This window comes from Acanthochromis polyacanthus, chromosome 19, assembly GCF_021347895.1.
Source record: "Acanthochromis polyacanthus isolate Apoly-LR-REF ecotype Palm Island chromosome 19, KAUST_Apoly_ChrSc, whole genome shotgun sequence".
NCBI lineage: Eukaryota > Metazoa > Chordata > Actinopteri > Pomacentridae > Acanthochromis > Acanthochromis polyacanthus.
The window spans coordinates 823,051-838,766 of NC_067131.1; the positions used below are offsets into that span (position 1 = coordinate 823,051).

General features: G+C 41.5%; 1 protein-coding gene across 17 annotated transcripts in view; it reads right to left on the reverse strand.

The window, feature by feature from the left end:
• Window positions 1-15,716, reverse strand: part of ttyh2 (tweety family member 2) — an 85,657-nt gene that overhangs the window by 62,313 nt on the left and 7,628 nt on the right. For all 17 annotated transcript variants that reach the window (XM_051939332.1, XM_051939327.1, XM_051939323.1 and 14 more), the window contains exon 2: window positions 671-843. In XM_051939332.1, the coding sequence (XP_051795292.1) occupies window positions 671-843 (173 nt within the window). The remainder of the gene's footprint in view (window positions 1-670; window positions 844-15,716) is intronic.

Below are 15,716 nucleotides of genomic sequence, written 5' to 3' on the forward strand. Positions count from 1 at the left end.
TACGCCCACATCAGGATGCGTTCCCGCATAACAACCGCAGAGCTGAGAGTCAGGATGCCGCTTGGATGTTCAGCTAATTCCAACGTAAACTCAGGTCCTATGGCGCCGCTTTGAAAAACACACGGCGAAACTCTTGCTCTTCGTCTGCACCTTACGTGACAATTTTCAAACCCAGAAAAGATGTAAAAAATGTACAAAGGGTGCGAGTTATCAGAGAGATTTTCCATCCACATCAACGTCTCAGAGGTAAAAGAGACTTTGCAGACACAGATCAAAGACGGGTCTCATCAAAGGGAGGAAATAAATAACGCTCGCTGTGCTGTTGTGAACCCAAAATCACAAGTATTTGCAGGAGTGTGAATAGAAGCTGAGGATATTTCATATGAAAGAGGTGGACTGGCAGTTATGCAGACCAGAGAGAGCCTGAGAATACAAATGACTGGCAGACAAACAGACATACAGTATGGAAAAAAACACAGAGCTGCTACGTGTTGGGAATTAAAAAGTCACAAATCCCATGTGGGAACCCAGCGAGAACATCATGGCGCTTACAAACAGCCTGTTCAGAATACAGAATGACCGATGAAGGAAACGGGGAAACATGCAGAGCGGCAGACGACAACAGAGAGTGTTAGCGCACTCTGATCAGCAGTTAGTCTGATCCTCTCACCATGTGATGAGGCCGGCGGCGACGGCTGACCAGGTGACGCAGCAGGAGTTGGGCTTCTTGCTTTCTTCTTCCTCGTCTTTGCGGCAGCAGCAGAGGCAGCTCAGGTAGACGGCGAGACACAGGAGGTTGAGGCCGAGTCCTGCAGCCGCCACGCAGCCCAGGAATATGAGCGACTGCAGACAAACAGAAGACAAGGAAATCAAACTAATTTAGCTGTAAACAGTGTGCTTTCAGTTTGTTTACATTCAACAGCAAACAGCAGTAGGTACACAGCAGCGGATGAAGCATTCCATTATTGTTGATTAGGTTAGAGCACCACTTTGATACCATCACAAGGCCTGTATTCTAAATAAAAAGCCTTTTGTGACTGACTGGATTCATCATAGTCGGCCAGATGTTACTGATAATATTAACAATATTTCTATTCAAGGGTTCCAGTAAGAGTTTTATTTCTGTCAAAAGAGCCTTTGATCAAAATGCACTTAAATTATGTTCTATTTTTGAAGGAGCAAACACTAAAATGTGGTGGAATAGAACTGAAGTAGGATGAAACTGAAATGCGTAAGTGCTAGTACTTGAAACTGTACTTGAGGCAGTATGTATGTAGATATTTTAAACCACTGCACTGTAAACAAGAGAAAATGCAGAAAATGTAGTAGCAGAAGACATGCCGGCACAAAACAATCCCTTAAATTAGCATGCCTGCATCAGAGATTCATGATTCATTCCTAACTGATTTCATGCCATTAATAATTAAACCAACTCAAATATAACCAATAAAACAGCAGTCAAACATATGGGATATGCAGTTCTACAGCCAGAAAATGAATTCTATAACTGCTGCAGTACCTGGCTGTGCCTCCAGGTGGGGCCTCGTACTGTTTAGTGAGATGGAGGTACATGTGGGTTTGAGGACCACCGTTAAGTGTCGTCTAAAACAAGCACACCTTCCTGCTGTTTAACGTTCACAGTGTTGATGATGTGTGACATAAAGTTGTGTAAACGTCTGGCCTAGCTCGCTACCTGAGGATCATGCTAATGCTAATCTAGGATTTCCAAACGCTAAAACACATCAGGAGCCATCTGTCAGCTCATGTTCAGGAGCAGCAGGACTCTAGTTAAATATTTCTACACTGCTCCGAGTACAAATAGATTTTACAGGTGACAGATTTCCTGCACTGATAAAGTTTCTGCACCAGTATTTGTGGACATCTGTTCCAGCTGAGCAGCTGTTTCCAGCAGCTGGACTAAAGTTAACTACAGAGAACCAGTCACTCTGTTATGTAGATGAGGTCTGAGGATTGTTCTGATCATTATGTTACAGGTTCTTCACTGTGGAAGACTGCTGCTGCTTTGCTGTGTTTAATATTTTACTGTCATTTGTTGAAAAGAATTTTTAGGTCATTATTTTTTCTCCTTAATGTCTAATTCAGAACCTGGTTCTTACTTTATACCTTCTTCAAATTCCTAATTGAGTTTTGCAACAAAAAGGAGCATAAACAGGAACACTGAATGTGGCTGGTTATAAAAGCACGTGGAAAAACTTCAACTGTGTAATTATTTTAAGCAATTATTCAATAATTGATTGTTGACATGGCTGACTATCGGTTAAGGAAATTGTTTATAAGTCGCAGCGCTAATGCCAAAGAATCCGTGACTGAGTAAAGACATGAAGCTTCTTAGTGATTTTTTTAGTTTCATTTAGCAAATTGTTTTGTTGGAACTGCTTACATACTCTATTTTTTCAACTCCCTTTTCAGGAGAAGAAAGACATTTTAACCAATTATAAAAACCAAATTAGCTTAAGCTGCCTAGCTTAACCAAATTTATCTGCTTTGAACCAGAAGACAAAGCTAGCCAACACTGGAAGTCAAACAACTAGCAGCCGAGCTAAAAAAAAACAACAAAAAAAACACACCCAATGAATGCTAACGTTGTGTTTTCTGGATATGTAAACAGGCAACTGCTTGCTAACATGTTAGCTGTAAAGTGTTTTGAATTTTTTTTATCCTCAAAGTGCTAAAAAATACTTTAACGCAACTAATCAGCATTTTGTTGTTGATGTTTTATATAGCGTGTGCTAATATAGGCTATTATGGGCTAACATGGTAATGCTAGTAACCTGTAAAGATTTAAGATGACACAATGCTCTTCACATGAAACCCAGGACAAATGAAAAAGTTGAAGTAAGTTTTCTTATAATTAAACAGGTAATTTGAACATTGTCCATAGTTCTTTTCAGGTGTAGTCTGTGGTATTAAGCCACCTAGCATATTAAGCTAGTTAGCACGTGCTACATTTACTGTCCCTCTCACTTCCATTGTCCACATTTACACAAACGTGAATGTGGAATCTGAGCCATTTTGTTTACTATTCATATAGAAAAGCAGCACAAACACAAAGTATTGTACTGATTAGTATCACTGACTCTACCTTAATATTAAATAATCTTCTTTACCATAGCTCTGGACCAAACCTTGAAATGACTACAGTTCCTCATACAAAGCATCCTTGTCTTCTCTCCAAAAGGGCTCTCTGTTTAGATCATTATCATGTGCAGATAATGTTCTCGGATTCCACAAAAACAATTTCAAACTTCCTGTCAGCAGTTGCAGTGATTAGTGTGGTAATAAGACACATAAAAACTAATGAATAGGCACCAAGCTCCGTTAACAAGCCCACTGCATTCTGGGAGTGTGTTCCCAGCTGGAAAGCCAACACCTCCTCATGCATCTCTGCATTCCTCCTTTAGCCCCCATCCCACCTTCTGCGAAAGATGGAGTGTGATGACAAAAATAGCAACCAGACTGTCGTAACAGCCTCAGATGAATTCTGCATCCATCTGTGAGCAGATGGGTTGATTCAAGCTCCGTCCCTCCTTTTTCTCCCCCTTTACTCTCGTCTGTTTTGGGTTTGTCTCAAATCTTTTTGGTGCTGAGCCATCTATTTTCATGCTGTGATGTCCTGTAAGTCGAGCGGTAGGATTAAAATCCAGAAGTAGAAGATTCTGCAGGATTATGTCAATGATTGCTATAAAGAGCCAGGTGAAGAGCAAAAATCCTCCAGAATGCTAAAAACAGCAACGGTTTATATAATCTGACACAGTTCTGTCAACTGCAAGGTATATTTTAACACCAACATTACATCTTTCTGCACCGAGAACCTCCTTAACAGCAAACTGTTTCCTCTCCCCAGCTCCATCTGTTGGGTTTCAGAGCTTCATCTACTTCCATTTCATGCCTTACATGACTTTCATGTAGAAGGCTGCACATCGAAGACTCACAGCATGGACAGGACGATCAGAAGTCTAATAGAAGGGTGAGAGTTGGAAGCACCAACCACAAGCTGTGCCTCCATCATGTATCTTTGTGCATTTTGAAGCATCTCAGCAGTATAAGTTAATAGAAACAGTGAAATCCAAAGCATTATCTACGTTTTTGCAATAACGATTTGAACTGTGGCTTGAGGTGAATTTCTGACTTTTTCAAAATAAGAGTTAAAGCACATATTGGGAAATGGAAACTGACCAATCAGCTGCTTCAGTTTCTTTCACTGTCTTCATCTTCCGACAACAAAATACATGTCCTATCTATCTATCTATCTATCTATCTATCTATCTATCTATATTAGCCTGCCCTAAAGAGTTATCTTCATTTTTCTCTTAAAAATAGCCAGAGTTTTGTTTTTTCCCGTCTTCTTTTCTGTTTTTCAGCAGTTGGCCAACAGCTTGTTTGGTTTCTGGCTCGTTCTAAATGGCACACTATGAAGCTCAGTTATTAGCTTCAAAGAGGTCCCATATGGTGAAAATCCATTTTTTATTCTGTGTTGTATGTCTTTACGACTTGGAGGTGTAAATTAAAATCTGTAAGAATATGAAAATGTTTACTACTGCCGTTAATCAAGCCCCACATCAGATACAGAGCCTCTCAGCTTTACAAGTTAGAAAGAAGAAAATGAGGCTAAATTAGCATTGCCTTGGCCCCTCACTGCCCGCTGGGGGGGGCTATTCACAGAGAGAGGCGACCTCTGAGTCCGTCAGGTTTGATTGCTTTCTAGAGCTGCTTTTGTGAACTTTAAAATCTCACAACCACGAGCAAAGCACTTTAAAAGCTGCTGTTGGCTGTAAGAGTGAGCACAAGAGTCTTCATGCACTCCCAGCATTTTAGGAACTAAAGACCAGTGGATTGCTTTTATTTCTGACTGCAGCGTCACCACAGCAACAGAAAAATCCTTCATTTTATCATGTATGCCCCACAGGTCAAAGCTCTGTGGAAACTGAGGGACAATCAGTAATGGTGTAAACTTCAAAACTAATTTAAAACCAAAAAACAAGGGCTGGCTGTGGGTTGATGTGCTTTAGTGTAACTTAAACTGTTTGCTTTTCTCCTGCTCTCTGTGCTCGAATGTATTGCAGTTTAACAGAAGCTGTTCTATTTTACATATTTTTATGTTTCTGCTGTCAGACAACAGATCAAGTGCAGAATAGTGATTGAAACGAAGCTCACTGAGGCTAAATATTTATATTATTTCCAATCTGTGACTCTGCATTTGACAAACTCACCAAACAAATGAGTTGAGAACAGCAGCTGTTCTGTGAATTTGTTGATACTACCATGCAGAAATAACTGCTCAGAGATAAAGGTAGAAACAACAGCATATCCTGGCCTCACACACTCATTTATGACTCTCAGCAGACTGTCAGCAGCTGTTCTGGTCTGTGCTGTCAATCACAGACGCAGAGAGAGTCTTCTTCCTGAAGGGGGCGTGGACAACAGCGGTTTAGCTACCGACACTAAAAACCCAGAGACAAACAATCATGGCAAAATGAACCATGTCTGCAGTATTGTGAGCAGCAAAATTAAAAGACGCATTCAGAGAGCGAATGAGAGTTTCATTAATTTGCTAAAAAGAAACACAATATGGGGCCAGTAATAGGAGCAAGCCGAAGTCACATCTTCTACTTGTCTGCAACCTTTCAAAAGTTTCCTTTCCTAATTTGCTTGACAATTCTTTGAAAACACGACTACCGGCTAAAACAGTCGTGTAGCTGAGCTGGGTTTAGGAGGCGAGGCTGTAAATGTGTTAATTGCTGAGCTCAGACAGATGGATGGTGGTGTGAGCCAAGGTGAGACAAAAGGACAGCGCTCGTTGTCTTGTCTTAAGGCGGGTTCTGAATGATGAGAGCTGGTGCAAACTGAGTGTAATTGAGGTGAACACGCTAAATGAGACGTGGGGTGCAGGTGGATATGATGAAGGGGAGGATGGGTGGAACTGTTGGATGGAGGAGGGGGGAAAAGGGGGAAACTCCTGCCGAACGCTCCAACGGCGGGCCACCCAGCCGCTCTTCATCGTCATGGTAACGTGCAGGTTATTCGGTGCCTTTGGACGGGGAGGAATGACGAGTGAAAGGGCGAATTATCACAGCCTATTTGAATTAAGCAGCATGTGACAGGCTCTGCTTAAATTGCCGTGCCTCCGTCTTGTGATTCCTCTGCAGCCAGGCGATGCAGAGAAAGGAGGGAATGTGGAGAAGCAGCGAACAGAAAGGTTCACAGTCCAGAGACCTGCTGGACGCTCTCAGGGCCAATCAGAGGAGTGGATTATGCTGTTGTACGTTTCACAGGGTTTGGAGCTCTAATTCTTTTTAAATGCACCAGACTTTTTCTTTTCCCGAAACATTTATTCCAAGGTTGCTTTTAGAGCAGCCCAGACAACACTCTCCACTTACTTTCTGTCACTCTCTCTCTGTTCTTTTATCTCAGTCGCAGGCCGCAAAAATAATGGCTTCTGAATTATGTAGCATCCATTCAGTGGAAGGATGCACACATCAACCACAACCCCATCCTGCAGCCACCACTTCCCAAGCGCTCCAACCTTCCATTAAGTTTAAAAAACACCATTTATCTTTCACTGACCAGAGTGTGCACACATTCGCTCTTTGGTAAAAAATCAAATTGGCAGCTCTCACCACTTAGCTGCTACCTAAATGAGGTCTGAGCAGTCGCACATAAAAGCAGCTCGATATGTTAACACCTCCTCCTTACTTACTGAAGGGGCTGCACTGTCTTCTCCTCTTTTGTTTCCTCTCAATTGTCCCTATAGACAGGAGGGGGATGGGGTGAAGCGTGAGGCTGGAGGCAACAGAAAGGAAAGAAAGGAAGGAAGCCGAGAGGAAAGGCAGCTGTGGAGATGTGGACAACGAAGAGGAGGAGGAGGAGACAAACAGAGGGTGGTGGGATGATGGAGGGAATAGTGTGGGTAATGAAAACAGCAGGGTGGGGATGTAAAAGGAGAGAGGACGAGAAAGAGACAAAGAGAGGCTGAATGACAGAGTGTGTGATTGCACGTGTTCATGAAGGGAAGACGTAGCCGGAGACACTTCATCCACATGCTGACCTCAGACCGGCTCTTCATTACTCAGTGCACGGCCCACTTTCTCTCCCATTACAATCCCACTGTAGAGGACTCTGCCCTGAGGCTGGGACGTTGCATAATACTACGATTCCCCCAAAATACAGAGCAAACCTAAGACTGTCACTGCAGAATGCTCCAAAATGAAACCACGAGTGCATGACGGGACAAATGGGCTAAAAGCGCCAGCCCAAAGGATGAATCAGAAACTCATTTAAGAGCCGACATGCAGTCACCTCAGCCATGTTCACACAGGAAGAACATTTTTCAAATGAACTTTTGAGCCATCTGTTACTCATATATTCCCATTTGGCCTCCAGATGAACTTAATAAAATGCAAAGCAGCCACTTTACTACCTCCAATGCAAACGACAGCTGCAACAATTAACCGATTCCTCTTTTAAGTAAAAAGACCCAAATTGTCTGACTCTAGCTTCTGAAATTTTAATATTTTATAGTATCTTTACTCTTCTATCACAGTAAAAGGCTGAATAACACCCAACATACTGCAATCGATTGTGAGATGCATTGTAATTTTAGTGGGAATTAGGGATGTCCCAATCAGTATATTTGGCTCCGATCCTGTCCGAGTCATTTAATGTTTACTGTCTGTCCATACCAATACTGTTTTCCTGGATAATAAGCAGTACAGTACTGTGGATTAGCTGTAGCATTGGTCTGTTTAATACTGAAGCAAAAACAGAGCACTGTAAGAATTAAACTGGTAAAGGAGCACCGTGACAGAGACTCTGAGGTTTACTGACATCAAGCCAGCAAACCAGTGATAAATGCTGCTGGGTTTCAGTAAAATAGGAATCCAACATTCCAGAGGATCATCTCATGGCAGTTGTTGCTGCTGATCTTCATGTTTCTGCTTAAAAAAATGATGTAAACAACATATTTACACCACCGTTCAAAAGTTTGGACTCACTTAGAAATGTAATTATTGTTGAAAGAAAAGCAGTTCTTTTTTATTATGATAACATGAAATGAATGATAAATCCAGTGTAGACATAGTTAATGTGGTAAATGACTATTGTAGCTGTAAACAGCTGATTTTTAATGGAATATCTCCATAGGGGTACAGAGGAACATCTCCTGTGTTCTAATGCTACATCGTGTTAGCTAATGGTGCTGAAAGGCTCATTGATGATTAGAAAACCCTTGTTCAGTTATGTTAGAACATGGATAAAAGTGGGAGTTTTCATGGAAAACATGGAATTATCTGGATGAACCCAGACTTTTGAACGGTAGCGTATGTGAAACCAACTATCTAAAAAATTCACACAATCGTCTCCAGTCCTAACGTTGGGGTCAGGCTCTGGTATCCCTTTTGAAAATGCTCATTTTTACGTTTCTTGTTCACTGAAACACATAAAAATAATTCTGTGATTTCTGCTGATTTTGCCAGCAAGCTTTCTTCTATCTGGAGATGATTTGTGGGCCGGCGTATCTCCACAGCAGCTCCATGCATCATTTCTAATGAGACGTTGTGAGACATTTGTACATTCTCCAGAAAACTGCAGCTCATGCAATTTGGATATCCACTTGGCCATGCTGCATTTTTAATAATAATAATTAGATGAACTGTTCAGCCCTAAGCTGAATATCTCTGGACTAAACAAGGAGTTTGAGGATGTCATTCTGGGCTTTGGAAACACTGATGGAAGATTTGCACAATTTACTGCCGTTTAATAGACCAGACAACTGAGCAGTTATTTGAAGACATAAACAACAGATTATCCGGCTATGACAGCTCTAATGAAAACCAATTAAGGCTGTAATTATCAAATAATACATGTTTTTCTCCATTAATCAATTATTCATTTAGTCTTGAAAAATAAAATAAGATTAAATGAGCATTAATTAATCCCACAGCAGGAACATCTACAGCGTTACAGCAGCAAAGGGGAGAATGCAAAAATATTGCACAGTTTGCTCTTTATGTACAAAGACAGTGACCGAGCATTTTTCCATGTGCAGAAAAATACTGGCAGTGCACATATTCTTCTATAAGGAGAAAACAATAAACGGACTATATTGATGTCACAGCAGAGTGAAGACGAGACAAATCTGAAAATGAATTAGTCTGATTCAAAAGGACTGTAGTTCAAGCTCCTTCATTGAACCCTCCTGTTGTCCTCATTTACAGGCACCAAAAAATATTGTTTCCTTGTCTGAAAAAAATCCAAAAATTCTGCAAAAAATTCTCCAAATTTCTGAAAATTTGCAAAACTTTCAGGAAGAAAATTCCAATAATTCTTTAAAGTTTCCCGAAAAGTTTTATTTAAAAAATATCCCCCAAATTTGGTAAGAAAATTCCTGTTGATATTTTTTAGAAATGATTAAAAATCTTCCAAAAAATCCTAAAATATATCAGTGAAATTTCTAATATTTTCTTTGAGAACATTCACCAAAAAAAAAAAATCAACCAAATTCCAGTAAAATTCGCTGGATTTTGGTTGATTTTTTGTGAATGTTCTTAAACATTTTTAAGATTTTGCTTTTTCCACCAAAACATGCTAAAAAATTCCCAAAAATGTTGAAAATGTGGACATCAGAAGTTTCACTGTGAAAATATGTTTTATTTTCCACATTTTCAAACTTTAAAACGAGTCAATTTGACCCACAGGACGACACCAGTGTTAAGAGACAGAACTTTATTGGATGAAATAATGGAAACGACACACTACAGCACAATTAAAACCTCCAAAATGACCAAACACTAATCAGTTGCAGCAATAAACTAGAAAGTCAGAGTTTGTGTGAAATGAACTGTCCCAGAATAGTGTGGAGAATATATAGAAGAAATGAAGAGGCTGCTCACACTCACAGCTATAGGACAAAGGGAGCAGCATAATGAGGCAGTAATAACCTGGGGCAGAAATGACCCACAGGGCACTAGATGAGTCATTTATACCCCCTCTAGTCCCATCAGAGGTATGATGAAAGCCAGCAGGAGGACGACAGCACAGATGGGACGGTGAGATAAACGGACAGTGATGCTGTAATGGCCTATTACAAAGCCATCTGGAAAATACAACAAACACACACATATTTAAAGGAAAAAAGTCTCAGATAAGCGGCCACGGCAGAACAGAACAGCCTGAAAATAAACCCTGAACGCTCTGAAAACTACAAGGAAGCACAAATCGATAGTGAGCAGAGTGTGTGTTTGTGCTGCTTCATTCTGACTGTGGGAGGCTTAATGCTGGGCTGACATGTTAGAGTTTAGATTTAAAGCTTCACAGCCGTGCAGCTTCAACCTCAGTGATTTATTGGGGAACATCTTTCCAAAATGCTCGACGTCTTCGTAGAAGGGAAGGACATGTTTTACCCAGAAAGTCTGACCTGAATCTAACGCTGCCTTACTGGATGAAGACAGAGGGCATGAGGATGTGCATGCATGTAAGTGGTTATAGTATGAGCCGTATGCTGCATTAAAAATCTATTTTTAATACACAAGTGGTGGCCATAATTAATACACAGACCTGGAAAGCCCCTCCGTCTGTCAGAGCGGGACGTCATGCAGCAGAGGAATTCCACAAACCTGGACTGGTGCTAAATGCAAGCTAAGCGATATGCAGCGTCTTCCACAGCAGGTGGTGGACAGCTGTGCGTAGGTGGAGAAGGTCTCCAGGCGCAGCGTGCACAGCATACGATGCATGTGTGCACAGCTTCAATGAACAGTGACATTCCTTCAACATGACGGGGGTTAAACGAGTGTCAGGAAGAAGACATGCAAGAAGACAGCAATTCCACCTTAAATGCCAAAGACTGGTGAGGAGGAGGAGCCCGGGTTTGCTGTAGAACATCAACAGAGATGATCTTATCCTGATTGTTTAATTACTGCTGCTCTCTCAAAAAGGTTTTCTAGTGATTTATACTCTGGATGGTTCCTATCACACAAGAAAAGAGCAACTTCTGTAAACAGCTGAAAACTTTCACTTTAAGTTTGAAAACACCATCAAGATATTTTCTCAGACTTAAAGGCATTAGAGGAGATTTAATTTCCCACGACTTTGAACGTAGCATGCGCATGCGCACATACAGCCTCTCCCTCACCCCCCCCCCCCCCCCCCCCCCCCTCTAAACGCCCCCCTCCAGAAACTTGCGTAGGACTTGTGAAGTTGTCTTTTACGGCTGGGTCCCCCTGGATCTTTATCTGCCATTATGTAAAAAAAGTTGAGCAAACAAGTCGCCAGCTAACTACGAAGCTATACCAAAGCAACACATACAGAAAACACGTAAGTCCAAGGCGTACGTAATCTACGTAACTCGGCCTGAGCCGGAAGATTTTTGATTGACAGGAAAGGGAGCAAAGCAAACGCCTCGGTCCGAGCGCAATGATTGGCTGATGTTTTTCAGGTCCTGTCATGTCCACAGTTATTTTTTTTAATTTTTTATTCTTTAGAGACCATACATACAAGTCCACTAAAGGTCAGTATATTCATTTTATGTGAATCAGACAAATTAAACAACAAAACATCCTCCATAATGCCTTTAAAGTCTGACAGTTCAACTCGATGTTTTCAGAAATGACTCTTTTCATGAACACATTTAAAGACCCACTCCAGTGAAGATCCCGTTTTTAACCTTGCTAACATGTCTGTCTGGTGTTTTTTTACACGCCGGAGGACAATTCATGAGCAGAACAAGCAGTCGAGGCCACAGCTGTTCAGTTCCAGCTCGAATCTGCGCTGAATGCTAAATCTAAAAACTGAGCTTTTAGTGGTTTAACCCTCTGAACCTCAAAACCTGCCTGTAAGCTTGAAAGGCATGTTATTATTTTTTAAAATGCCCAAAATATAGAATTGATCAGAGCCAAAAACAGAAAAAAAAACTTTGGGATTTTTCAGACGGTTCTTGAACTAATAATGTGTAACAAGTCATTCTGTCTGGAAAACTGAACACTTCTAACTTAAAATAAATGTTTTAATAAAAATAATTTAAAAGTAAAGAAGCCATTTCTAACAGCATCAACAACAGCTCCATGACAAAAATTCAGTGTTAGGTTGAACTGCAGGCAGTGTTCACACAGATCAGACCAGAGATTAGAAACGTATGACGCTAAATATCTACAGTAGGCAGGAGCACCGGTTTATCAGTATTAGGAGTGTGCCATGAACGAATGCTGTACACAGATTCCAGATTGTTTAATTTTTTATAGAATACATCATCAAAGCAACTCAACTTTCTTTGTTTTCTTTTTAAATGATTCATGGCGTTATACGTTTGTTGAACTGCTCACAGGATAAACTACTGTTCAAAGGTTTGGAGTCACATAGAAATGTCCTTATTGTTAAGATAAACTTTATTGATCCCACAGTGGGGAAAATGTAAAGACAGTACAGAATAAATTAGAAACACACAGTGAAAACACACAGAGAATATTATATACCCAGAAGATGTTTTAATCAGACTATTTACATGAGATTGAAACAGTTTGTTGAAAGAAAAGAAGTTTTTTTCCAATGAAGATCATATTAAATGAATGATAAATCCAGTGTAGACATAGTTAATGTGGTAAATGACTATTCTATCTGTAACAGCTGATTTTTAATGGAATATCTCCATAGGGGTACAGAGGAACATTTCCTGTGTTCTAATGCTACATTGTGTTAGCTAATGGTGCTGAAAGGCTCATCGATGATTAGAAAACCCTTGAGCAGCTATGTTAGCGGCATGGATAAAAGTGGGAGTTTTCATGGAGAACATGGAATTGTCTGGATGAACCCAGACTTTTTGAACAGTAGTGTATTTTGAGTTCTTTCTACTTCTAGTCATGGCTGTGTTGTTTCCATAGAGGTGCAGGACTTTACATTGTGGTGAAAATGATCCCACAGTGAGAAAAAAAAGATGACAGGAGATTAAAAGACCCAGAGACCACTTGGTTTTCAGAGGATTAGTCAGTGACAACATGCTGTCCGGTACAACACAATGACTTGGTGACGGCTGAACGGAGGCTGCCAGTCACCTTTACAAATGCAAACTGAACTGGCATCACTGTGAGACAAAGCCTCCTACAAGAAGACCAATGGAGCGCTCCACTCCACTGTCCTCCTCCATACTTCTGCCGGTTCCACTCTGACACTCGGTGAAAGCCCCAGGGACCGGGCCTTTCCGGCACAGTGCGCTCGGGTGGGTCGACCCGTGTTCACAGCTGGGATGCCATGAAGTCCCAGCAAGCTGACCCGTGGGATTTGGATGAGAAGAGAAAGAAAACGAAGGGAGGGAGGAAGGATTGCTAAACCACCCTTTAAATCTGTTCCACTGTGTCAGCGATGCACTGATACAAGGATGACTAACGTGATAAAACATGGAAAACCCCAACGCAGCTCCAAGTTCAGCGAGTTTGGTCCTGTTCACAGTGGGAGACTGACAGCATACATCCACAGATAACACACCCAGACTGCTAGTTATGTGGGATTTCACCACCTTCTCAGCATGCTGGAGACCAAGATTGACATTCCCAGTTCTACATTTTACGGTACTGAATTGAAAAGTACTCAGACGCTGAACAAAGTGGAACTGAGTTGCAGTACTGAGTTGCCTTCTTGCCCTCAGACTCTGATGAACTGGAGGTCTCTGAAGTGTCCTCGTTCATTTCCTAACATTTTCTTTCCAGCTTTAGTGAAAAACAGAAATGCGTCTCATTCTTCTGGTGAATCTCTTTCTAGAAACTGTTCAGCTCTCCGCCTACAGACTGATCTTTGGAGGGCAGCAAAGCGTGTTTTCTCCATTTGCCTGACACCCTCGCTGAACCCGGGACCAAACCCTTCCCTCGGGGGAGTCAGGGGTCAGGATTTCGATGCTACACCCCCACAACAAAGGAAACCAACCCACCCCTCCAGCTTCCATGGAGGAGCAGGCTTCCATTGTTGTTTGTACTGGAGGGGATGCTTAGTCCCAGTTGAAGCACGTTTGGTGGAAGGGCTTCTGACGTGACCTGCTGAAGACTCTTACTGTGCACTTGATCGCCAAATCAAATTCTGACACCACGGAAGGGAAGGCAACCCCCCACCCTCGCACCACGGATTCATTCACTGCTGTCAGGTCTTACTGAAATGATGTTAGATCAGCGAGAGGGATGGACTTACAGCCTTATTATTAACAGACCTCAGCCAATCCAGGTGATGCTCATCACTGGCTGGAAGCACGATGTCGACAGATTGGGGTTAATGACCTTCTGGAGGGCCAGAGGGGACACAAGGCATAGATATACGGCCACCGAGGGAAAAAGAACACAACATAAGCTGCAAAAGAGGCTGAGCTGAGGCGAATCACTGCTTTTTACAATAAGGGTACACAATCATTTAACAGGGAGAGGCTAAGGTAGGACACGGAACAGCGGGAATCAAGAACGGACAGATTTCAGATTTGATTTACATTGAAGGATGGAGGCAGAAAAGCAGTTGGTAAATCTCCAGTGCAATCAGACGTAGGCTAGACAGATAATGGATTTTCAGCTCTTGGCATGCATAATTTTTCCATTTTCTATCACAAACTAAACAGAGTTAACACGGCGGTGCTGTATGTGCATTTAGTTGTAAAATCAGCAGCAATCAGTGGGAATTTAAGCAAAGACAGGCTGATGTGAAAGTGCAACAAAACACTTGTAACTACACTATTTCAGATATTATTAAATCTTAGAGTGTAATGAGGAAATAATAACTGCACTTCAGCAGGAAATAATGCTGGGCAGTACAATCAAACTAAGAGCATCATTTGGATAACAGTTTCTTTATGTTCAAAGTGCGCGAGCAAACCCAGAGAGTTAGCCCCTCGAGATGACTTTCACATAAATTCTGTCAATGTTTCACACGATGAGCAGCTCCTGACACATGATTGGCAAGTGCCAATTATAAAATTCAACATCGCTAGGTCTTACGATCAATCGAGAAAAGATGGGAAAGATGAAGCAAATGCTGATGAAGCGATAAAAATAATACTATATGTAGAAACACAGGTGACGACAAGAGAGAAAAAACCCTGAAAGGTGTGAAAAACTGGGACTGTATGCATGCAAGCCAGGCTGGGAACCCTTTTCTCGAGAGAATAAGAGCAGCCGCGCGAGGCAGAAACACTGAGCGTGTTATGAGTGTTTGTAATTGAAATGTTATGTCTGGGGCTTGTTCGTCTATATACCCTTTCATTCTCAGTCCTGTGGTGATAACAAGATAAAAGCTATTCGATGAGAGACTTCTCTCAGGTGAAAATTAAAAGTGATCAGTGGTGAGACGTGCTGCTTTGCCAAGGACAAACTGTTGCTGCTGTTTGGCAAAAACTGTTTTGTCTGCCGTTGCTCTGGACAGACAAATCATTCCTAATCATGTGTAATTATGTACAGTAAAAGGTAATGATTTATTTGTGCATTTACTGGTGATCTAATACCGCCAGTGCCATGAAGTTGAGTGGTTCTAAGTTGGAACAGGCACAAGGACAAACACGATAAATCTCTACCCTAAAATACAAAAAGACATCATGTTGCACAACAGCAGCTCCCTGACAGCACAGACTGATTATCTGCACCAACAACATACATTTTATGCCATTTTCTATGCTGTGCTGAGCATGCATCCACCATAATCACAGTAATTACTCTATCAATAAGAGCTGATAACAGGAAAACAGG